At 30.2% G+C, this 10,976-nt stretch overlaps 1 protein-coding gene across 3 annotated transcripts; it reads right to left on the reverse strand.

The window, feature by feature from the left end:
• Positions 1-2,034: 2,034 nt before the first annotated feature.
• On the reverse strand, positions 2,035-10,437 carry LOC139528357 (uncharacterized). 3 transcript variants are annotated; one of them, XM_071324305.1, is made up of 3 exons: positions 7,979-8,090; positions 4,090-5,134; positions 2,035-3,995 (listed from the first exon to the last, which is right to left on the reverse strand). In XM_071324305.1, the coding sequence occupies exons 2-3, from the start codon at positions 5,129-5,131 to the stop codon at positions 3,988-3,990; spliced, it is 1,050 nt and encodes a 349-aa protein (XP_071180406.1). In that variant the 5' UTR covers positions 5,132-5,134; positions 7,979-8,090; the 3' UTR covers positions 2,035-3,987. The 3 variants fall into 3 exon arrangements, with proteins under 3 accessions (XP_071180406.1, XP_071180405.1, XP_071180404.1); XM_071324304.1 differs by lacking the exon at positions 7,979-8,090 and adding an exon at positions 10,323-10,437 and having other exon boundaries at positions 2,035-5,134; XM_071324303.1 differs by having other exon boundaries at positions 2,035-5,134.
• Positions 10,438-10,976: the final 539 nt, after the last annotated feature.

Raw genomic sequence — 10,976 nt, forward strand, 5'->3', positions numbered from 1 at the left:
GCCTATTAGTCGATCCGACTATAAGTCGGTTGCCCTTTTCAGCTGCAAATTCTGAGGATTTAGTCTTGACCCTCGTATAAGTCGGACAAAAATTGGACATTTTTTTTGCAGCTGACCTTAACTGAACGCCGGTAAAACCAATGCAAATCCAAGAATTATATTCATTTTCTGCATGAATGTTTGTTTGGTTTGAATTTAGTTGATGTTGATTATGATAATTTGTATAGCTGTTAATAATAAAGATGTATTCATTCCTGTTGTTTTGTTCACTGTTTGATTACAGATTAGCCATGTGTTTTTTACTTAATGCATCAATGATTTTGTAGGGTATGACTGACAACCTATTGTTTGGGAAAAGCGAACATAAACCAATATGAACCTGAAAAAATTAAGTCAATCAATATTTTTCACAGCACACATAACTCAGTGTTAAAGAGCATGTACACTTCATAATTCTTATTATATAGTGATGATTAAAGGATTAAAAAAATTAAGTGAAGCTAATCAACTTTATATTAAAATAACTCCAACTCATTAGTGTCATCTGTTCACCTATCACTGATATTTTTCACACCTTTAGTGAATACAACTCTTTGTCTCTTAATTAGGGGTTATCAATGGATTATATTGGCTTGCCAATCAATTTTGTAATCTTTGTGTTTACCTGAGACATTTTAATGAATAATATTTTGATCATGGGAATGAATCTTAAAATTATTTTTGATTATTGTATGATTTATAAGTATTGAATTGATATCATGATATCACAATAATTACACAATTTCTCCACTGAATACATCCTTTTACATAGTTGGTACATTGTTATCTCGTTTTCATTTTTGGTTCTTGGCTCTTTCTTTTGGGTTTATGCACAAACCATTTGACCATGAAATCAATACACAAACCGGAAACAGTCGGAAATTCAACACAATTTGACAGAAAACGGTTAACAGAGAACAAATAAAACACAAAGACAGTATTGCAGTCATTTATTTTCAACAAAAACTTTTAATTTAGGGATTTATGTAGGTTTGGCAATCACCGACGTAGGTTTGACCAGGAAATTCACTCCTGACCACTTTTCTCGAGCTTGGATTTTTCCTCTGGTCGCTGGATCTCGCTTATAAGTCGGTACCCCTCTCTGGATTCCGAATTTTTCTCCCAAACTTCCGACTTATAAGCGAGTATCTACGGGGTATTTTTTATTTGTTTTTCGTTTATTGATTTGTACATATCAATACTGATAGTCTCTCGTTTAGATTGTGTTAGATTTGTCATTTTGGGACTTTTTATAGCATGCGGTGCGGATAGGTTTTGATCATTGTTAATGACTTAAGTTGACACATAGTTTCTACATCCTACATCGTTTTGGTCCTGGAGGAGAGTTTTCTTATTGGCAATCAACACACATCTTTACGGTTTTATACTATTATTTTGTAGTGATAAGTTTGGGCTTGTAAAACAAATTACGTTGTGTCTGTGGCGTTTTTCTAAGTTTGCACTGTGCTTTGTATCAATCTGAAGACCTGCTTCTTTTTCAACTGATTTCTATGGGGTATTTTGTGTGGTGCTGTTACACCACTAGCTCAGGTTAAGGGTAGTAATTGGCACCTGCAAACATGTTTAACCCCGCCATGATCTGTATGTGACTGTTCTAATATCGAGCCTGTTATTCAGTTGTTGTCGTTTTTCGGTGTCGATAAAATTTGTTTTCCGTTTATAGTTTTTTCATAAACCATGTGGGTATTTTTCTAGTTTAAATTCTCTTAGATTTTTTATTTTGGGATCTTTTATAACTTGCTATGCGTAAAAGGTTATGCTCATTGTTAAATACTGTCAGTTGACATATAGGTTCTTTCTTCAACGTCGTTAGATCCATTTAGAAGAGTTTTCTCATTGGCAAGCATACGACATCTTCTTATTTTTACCTTATGATATAGAAGTGATGGGCTTGTATACAATATTTCTTAAAAATTATTTTTATTGAAATCCTTATATTTGTTAGTGATAAAATATCATATACCAGTACTTTAAGTAACAGAAATAAAAAGGCATTTCAAGTCAATTTTCTTTTAAAGTAGAACTTATGTTGTTTTATCTATTTAGCATCATTGTAGTCTATACAAATACGAATTAATGACTGAATAAATGGTTTATAAGAGTGCAACCTGAATATATACAATATAATGTACATTGAGTATTAACATAATGATTCAACCAGCCAAATAGGCGTATGATACACTATCATGTTTTAACTTTAAATATTACAGATATATATATATATATCTATTAAGTTTGTTTGCACTAATTGTCAGCAACAAATATGGTTGCTATTGCAAAAAAGTTTACAAATTTCTCTTTTTATTTGTTTTTCCTATAAAAAAATGTTTACGCTTTTGATTTCTTTAAACTGAAGTTGAAAGAGAGAAACATTAAACGGTTAAAATGTTCAACGAAATATGATCTACACAAAAAATTCACATAAGCAATTCGTCAATTGACATTTTATATGATTTATTGCCTTTTAAAAATGATTTCATTTATTTTATGCGTTTGTTTTTGATAGACAAAAATTGAAGAAGCAAAATGTTTAACCGTTTATAAGAGTAATTGACTTTGAAAGATGGTTTGTATTTATTTTTCTCTATTATTTTTCAGAAACTTTTTTAGTTTACGAGAAATTTTAAAATCTAGATTTTTTTTTTTACTTATGTGCATCCTTAAGTTTATTCGTATATAATGGGTTTTATTTTTTATAAAATTACTATGATTTTTATAGTATATTTGAATTTTCTTACAAGAAAGGGTAAAATACATTGCCCCATAAAACCAAGTTTTCTTTTCATATAAAACTTCAATTATTCATTAAAGGTTGTGTGTTGTCTGTAGAATATTATTTCCCTTAATTGATATAGTTCGGCGTCTAAAAAATGAATAGAAAAACAATTTGGTCTTGATCTGAAATATTTCAAAATATTGTGTTACATAACGCCATTGATTACATATGAATTATTCCTTGAGATTTGATATTTTTTAATGACTGGAAAGACTTTACTGTCATAGGCAAGTCACTTAAGGTGGTACCTAACACTACAGGGAGATAACTCTATAAAATCAGCTAAACGTTTTAATTACGTTGTGTTGTTAATGGAATATTAAGCTTCTCAATGATCAAAATTAGTGTTTGTCAAACTGCTATATAACCAGTGTAATTTTCTGATTAAACGGTTGGTTCAAAGTTTTTGAAATTTTTATATTTTTGTCAAAGGGTCAAACTAAATACTTTGTCAAAATTTAAAGAAAATTAAACGAGCCAAATTAATTTTAGTTCAGGTGCTAGGTACCACCTTTATGAAATTTCTCGATATACATTTCATGCATAACTTAAATTGAATTTTGCCAAGTATTCACCATTGCAATCACAAATGAAACCTGAAGACTCATTATATTCGAAACAAATAAACCGAGGATAGTCCAGTCCATCCTCTTCACAAACCAGAACTTTACTATGATGTCCATCTTGTGATATTACTGTTATCCTATGAGACCCTTCATCTGCTATAAAAATGTTACCATAATTATCTGTGCAAATTCCGGCCGGCTTTACTAACTCCTGTTTATATTCCCAGAGCTGTTTACCTGATAGGTCAATACAGTAAACTGCTTTACCTGAACAGTCACTATAGATTAGTACGTCATTGCGGTAAACAAGGTTCCAGAGGAGTGATTCACTGTGAACTTGTATTGAGCTCAGTATATTTCCCACCAAGTCAGTAATACAGATGTCGTTGTTACCCAAACATACAGCCAGATAATTATCGCAAAATGATAATCCATAGCAATGTTTTTCGAATATGATAACCTTGGTAATTGTTTCATTCTCCAATTCGAAAATGGCGATGGCTTTCTGATTAGGATAACTGATAGCAATAGTGTTCAGATTAATCTGTGTAACACAACAGGCGTTCCCATTTATAGGTATCTTTGTCACAAGGCTGCAATCAGAAGAAAGTAAGTAAACATTACCAAACCATTGCACTAATGCAACTCTTCCATCAATCAAACAAATCATGTCTCTAATAACCATACCTGTATTGATCTCATTCTTTGACTCAATATTTACTGTCATGTATTTTATTTCTTGTGTTTCTACTTGTGCTTCCCTCCTCATACTTGTTTCTTTGTTCAAGGTTTTATCAATGGCTTCTTCTTCAAAAGATTTCAACGATCTAAACTTGTTTAGTGTGTTGAATATCTCATTATCATCAAGATTTTCAATATATCTTTGAAATGGAGGTAGTTGTTGTTCAATAATATGTACACCTAAAAATGATTCCTGTTTTCTAAGTGTAGTGATCGCGTTTAAATTGTCTTGGATTTCTTTTAACCTTTTCTTTTTTCCTTCTATTTCGTTTATTAAAAATAAGGCTTGTGACTTTTCCTTATCAAAAATGACGTCTTTTTCTCCAAATACTTTTTTCTCCAGTAAGTCAAAGCGTGTATTTATTTTCTTCTTAATTTCAATTTGTGATTCCTTTATGTCTTCACATTGGTTTTCTCCAAGTTTGATGTTTGGTGATTTGTTATTTGTCAATTCGTCCAAGTGATGTAAAATTGAGTTGATATTTTTATTTACAAATTCTTTGTATGTTTCAATGTTTGTTTTCTCCACTACACTTGCTAAACTATCGATTCCTTTACATCTTGAATGACTTGTGGAAATACACTCATCACAACAAGGCATTAAATGACTTGGACAGTACAATTTTAGCTGTTGATTATGTTTAAGACATTCTGTTTTAACAGCGCTGATGGAGTTGATATCTTTCTCGACAGACTGTATGCATCTTATAATGTTTTTTCTCTCCACTGCACTTGTTAAACTTTCAATTCCTACATTTGACTGACTTGAGGAACTTTGTTTCTCATATTCTGTTATAGCAGTTTTGATAGACAGTTTATACTTTTTGATATCAATAGTTTTATGATACCTTGAGAGTTGAGATCTTTTGTGATGACCGGAACACATACAGCATAATCCTTCATCACAGTTGTAACACCAGATAATAGCGTTATTTAGTACTTTTTTTTCTCGACAACGTCCACATGATATAGGTTTACTAGTTGACATGACCTTTACAAATACAAAAATAAAATATTTGTAAAGCGTAAGGTCAAGGAACTCATGTTGCAGGTTAACTGGATGCCAAATAATTGAACATATACAAAAATTTCGCAGGTTAGGAAAGGCTTGACATAAGTCATTTTAATGTTTTATTAAGCCATATTTTGATGTGCCTGTATAAAGCCAAGAGCCTGTAGCTTAATTTTTGTCAGTGGTTCATGTATGTCATATATGTCCTTTATTATATGTTTGATTATAGTTAAGCTATTTTTTATTTTTCGTTCTAATTTTTTTTACATTTGTCATGTCTATGTCGTTTATGCCGGACAATGAAGTATGTGTTTTTATGCTAAAGGTTTCATGAATTGTTTTTAAAGCCCTTCAAACAAAAGTGTACTGTGAAGTGAACTCGACCAATTAACTCGCATATATCTTTGTGTGAATTGGGCCAGTTTAAACACCAATATATTCCTTTATAAATGCTTTAAATGCGTATAATTATTCAAACTGGAGATAAGCGGATTAATATTTGTATTGGTCACGCAGTAATATGTATTCCTTAAAATTTGCTATCTGATAAAAAAAATTACAAAATTCTTTTTTATATCATTCAAATGAATGTTTTGTGTTTATTATTTGATTAAACAATTAACGCAAGGGGATAATTGATTTTTTTTAACGCCGAGACAGATTGTGTTATTGTCGCCGCAATCTTGCTTAAATTTAAAAAGAAGTGCGGCCAACGTCGCCTTGCTACCCGACTCCCGACTCCCGACTAATAATATTGAACGTATTGCCTTATAAGCAAATCATATCAAATTTATTTATTCAAAATTATTCTAACATAATTATTATACTTGAAAGTTAGCCAATAAACAATCAAACAAAAAATATACTGTATAAACCAGTAACTGTTTACAAAATATCTATATTCATTGATAATAATCTTTCTTTTTAAAAAACACTATTAAATTTGCTTTGGAACGTTCGGCTATTATTTAATATGACAAAGACTATACCTGTGTGAAACTTTACATTTGTTGTATTTTGATTTTTGTGGAGGGTTTTTCAGAAAAGATACAACATTTTACAGAATTGATATTTTGTAAACAGTTGCATCAGCACGCATATTAATTTACATGAACCAATACAATCCTGCGAAATTCATCCTGATGTAAGAGGAAAAAAATTGTAATACCAGCAAGTTTTCATAAAATATTTTTGAAGTTATCAGTATGCTATTGTATTTCATTTTGATAGACTATTTTAAGGAATGTCTATTATCTGACCAATTATTTTTACGGCGAAAAAGCAAGTGATGGATACATATTACTTAGATTCTGTTCCAAGGGCATATTGGGCGGGACTCCTGTTATAGATCTACAAATACGTCAATTTGACTGAAATGTCCTTATAAAAGTAAACAAAGTTTGAAACACAGGAATCCAGAAAAAAATCGAACAATCAATGTTTTAGTACTTGAATGTTCATATTTATTCTAAATACAGTGTTTTGCTCTAGTCTCAATTACGAATACAGTTGGAGCATATTTTAAGTTGTAAAAATTACCAAAACAATCAAATCTACCAAAAAATCAAATCAATGGAAATCGACAATTGACCTCTTATGGAATACAAACACTAATACAAAGCCCATGGATTGTTAAGTAAAAATTCCTCCAATTAAAAAATGCAACCCTATTTTTCATTAATTCAAAACAAGTGTGTCAGTTCATGCCAAATCAATTAACGTACCATGGTTTGTGATAAAACACTGAACATACTTTTAGTGACATAGCCATAGGAAAAATATACCTTCCTTTATCATTAAATATAATTTTCATTATTGAAAAAAGTTTCAAAAAAGGTGTTTCAGTGATCACATGTTCTACAGTTTCATTTGATACCAAAATTAACCAAATTAAAATATTTTGACCAAACACTATTCTTCTGAATTAAAGCTCAAACTGCTCAAAACTAGTCATACCATATGTTTTATACAAATAAAGTATATAATAAAAGTGCCCTGTATAAACTTTTTTTTTGTAATAACACCACTGGGTCGATGCCATTACTAGTGGACTTTTCGTCACCGAGGGTATCACCAGCCCAGTAGTCAGCACTTCAGTGTTTACATGAATTTCAATTATATGGTCATTTATTTTTTTATAAATATCCTGTTTACAAAACTTTGAATTTTTCGAAAAACTAAAGATTTTTTCATCCCAGGAGTAGATTACCTAAGCCGTATTTGGAACAACTTTTAAGAATTTTGGGTCCTCAATGCTCTTTTACTTTGTATTAGTTTGGCTTTATAACTATTTTGGTCTGAGCGTCACTGGTGAGTCTTATGTAGACAAAACGCGCGTCTTGCGTATTAAATCATAGTCCTGGTACCTTTGATAACTATTTTCTCAATTACTTCTATATTTTTTTCATATCTACTCAAATAACAAATTTGTTTACTTCTATGTTTTAAATCTGTCAGATATATTTCATAAAACAAAATTATAATAGTTCAAACAAAAAGTATAATTGTGAATTGTCTCTTCTTTTTTTTTTCTCAAGATGAAAAGGTGAAGTCTCTCATAAAAACATACGTCTGCTGTGTATCAGGAATAAGCATTTTTATTTTAATAGGAAATTGTCTAATTGGCACTCATACCACATCTTCTTATATCTATATGAACAGTTGATATATTTCACAATTAGACATCCAGCTCAACTAGTTGAAGAAAAAACATTTCAAGGGAGATTTAGAAATTCTATAAAAGTATTAGTTTCTATTGCAATGTTGACCTATTTGTACGTTCTTCCTCATAAAAAGATACCTTGGTTATGTATGACTATTTACCTTTTATTTCTGATGTATATAAAGTCACTACACTTATATATTTTCTAATTTTGTAAACGGTCCCCTACGCTGTTTTTACAAACTATGAAATTGATACTACCTGGGTCTTGATTAAATATATCATACGTGATAGATAGTCAAAACACAATCAAAACCGCATAGAAACTGTATAAATAATCAGTAACTGTTTACAAAATATGAATATCCATTGATTATGATCTTCCTTTTTAAGCAACTCTATTAAAATGCAATTTGAAAGATTTAAATTTCTTTTGGATCATTTTCAAATAATAAATTGAAAAAGCTTAACATGTGTATACTTTACCTTTGTTGTAATTAGATTTTTTTGGTGTGGAGTTTTCTTTCAATATATATATACTACTGTACATAATTGATATGTTTTAAACAGTTGCATAATCATTTACATACTATATGACAAGCCTCCGACAACCAGTGTTACAGAACAATTCGGCTATTATTTAATATGACAAAGACACTATACCTGTGTGAAACTTTACATTTGTTGTGTTTTGATTTTTGTGGAGGGGTTTTCAGAAAAGATATAACATTTTACAGAATTGATATTTTGTAAACAGTTGCATCAGTACGCATATTAATTTACATGCACCAATACAATCCTGCGACATTCATCCTGATGTGAGAGAAAAAAAATGTGTTTACCAGCAAGTTTTCATAAAATATTTTTGAACTTATCAGTATGCTATTGTATTTCATTTTGATAGAATATTAAGTTATGAAGGAATGGCTATTATCTCACCAATTATTTTTACGGCGAAAAAGCAAGTGATGGATACATATTACTTAGATTCTGTTTCAAGGAGCATATTGGGCGGGACGGGACCCCTGTTATAGATCTACAAATACGTCAATTTGACTGAAATGTCCTTTCAAAGTTAACAAAGTTTTGAACACGGGAATCCGGAAAAAAAATCGAACAATCAATTTTTTAGTACTTGAATGTTCATATTTATTTTAAATACAGTGTTTTGCTCTAATCTCAATTACGAATACAGTTGGAGCATATTTTAAGTTGTGAAAATTACCAAAACAATCAAATCTACCAAAAAATCAAATCAATGGAAATTAACAATTGACCTCTTATGGAATACAAACACTAATACAAAGCCCATGGATTGTTAAGTAAAAATTCCTCAAATTAAAAAATGCAACCCTATTTTTTCATTAATTCAAAACAAGTGTGTCAGTTCATGCCAAATCAATTAGCGTACCTTGGTTTGTGATAAAACACTGAACATACTTTTAGTGACATAGCCATAGGCAAAATATACCTTCCTTTATCATTGAATATAATTTTCATTATTGAAAAAAGTTTAAAAAGAAGTGTTTCAGTGATCACATGTTCTACAGTTTCATTTGATACCAAAATTGACCAAATTAGAATATTTTGACCAAACACCATTCTTCTGAATTAAAGCTCAAACTGGACTGGTCATACCATATGTTTTATACAAATAAAATATATAATAAAAGTGCCCTGTATAAACCTTTTTTTGTCATTACACCACTGGGTCGATGCCACTGCTGGTGGACGTTTCGTCACCGAGGGTATCACCAGCCCAGTAGTCAGCACTTCAGTGTTTACATGAATATCAATTATATGGTCATTTTTTTTTTTATAAATTTCCTGTTTATAAAACTTTAAAGTTTTCGAAAAACTAAGGATTTTCTTATCCCAGGAGTAGATTACCTAAGCCGTATTTGGAGCAACTTTTAGGAATTTTGGGTCCTCAATGATTTTTTACTTTGTATTTGTTTGGCTTTATAACTATTTTGGTCTGAGCGTCACTAATGAGTCTTATGTAGACGAAACGCGCGTCTGGCGTATTAAATCATAGTCCTGGTACCTTTGATAACTATTTTCTCAATTACTTCTATATTTTTTTCATATCTACTCAAATAACAAATTTGATTACTTCTATGTTTTAAATCTGTCAGATATATTTCATAAAACAAAACTATAATAGTTCAAACACAAAGTATAAATGTGAATTGTCTGTTCTTTTTTTTTCTCAAGTTGAAAAGGTGAAGTCTCTCATAAAAACATACGTCTGCTGTATATCATGAATAAGCATTTTTAATTTTGATGGGGAGTTTTCTAATTGGCACTCATACCACATCTTCCTATATTTATATGAGCAGTTTATATATTTCACAATTAGACATCCAGCTGAACTCGTTGAAGAAAAAAACATTTCCAGGGAGATTTAGAAATTCTATAAAAGTATTAGTTTCTATTGCAATGTTGACCTATTTGTACGTTCTTCCTCATAAAAAGATACCTTAGTAATATATGACTATTTACCTTTTATTTCTGATGTATATAAAGTCACTTCACTTATATTTTCTAATTTTGTAAATGGTCCTTAAAGTTGTTTTTACAAACTATGAAATTTATACTACCTTGGTGTTGATTAAATATATCATACGTGATAGATAGTCAAAACACAATCAAAACCGCATAGAAACTGTATAAATAATCAGTAACTGTTTACAAAATATGAATATCCATTGATTATGATCTTCCTTTTTAAGCAACTCTATTAAAATGCAATTTGAAAGATTTAAATTTCTTTCGGATCATTTTGCAAATAATAAATTGAAAAAGCTTAACATGTGTATACTTTACCTTTGTTGTAATTAGATATTTTTTAAACAGTTAAATTATCATTTACATACTATATGACAAGCCTCCGACAACCAGTGTTACAGAAAAGTTCGTAATTGTGCTTTCAAAAAAGTCTTTATAATACGTTAATTTTAGGTGAAAGTGAGTAAATTATAAGTTGATTATTCCCTCTGTTTACTTCTTTGCTAAAACAAAATGAATGATCTTCCTCTTTTCTTTTTTCTTTCATCATACAATTTTCAATGGTGATGCTATTATTTTTAATCTTGGGTCTTAGTATTTACTTCCAAAAACAGAGCATAAATTGTCGAATGACTGAGTACGGTGTAC

This window comes from Mytilus edulis, chromosome 6 (genome assembly GCF_963676685.1).
Source record: "Mytilus edulis chromosome 6, xbMytEdul2.2, whole genome shotgun sequence".
In the NCBI taxonomy this organism is placed as follows: Eukaryota; Metazoa; Mollusca; class Bivalvia; order Mytilida; family Mytilidae; genus Mytilus; species Mytilus edulis.

Excerpts from the sequence above, each read along its gene's own strand:
- LOC139528357 (XM_071324304.1), bottom strand. The coding sequence starts at position 5,131 with ATGTCAACTAGTAAACCTATATCATGTGGACGTTGTCGAGAAAAAAAA.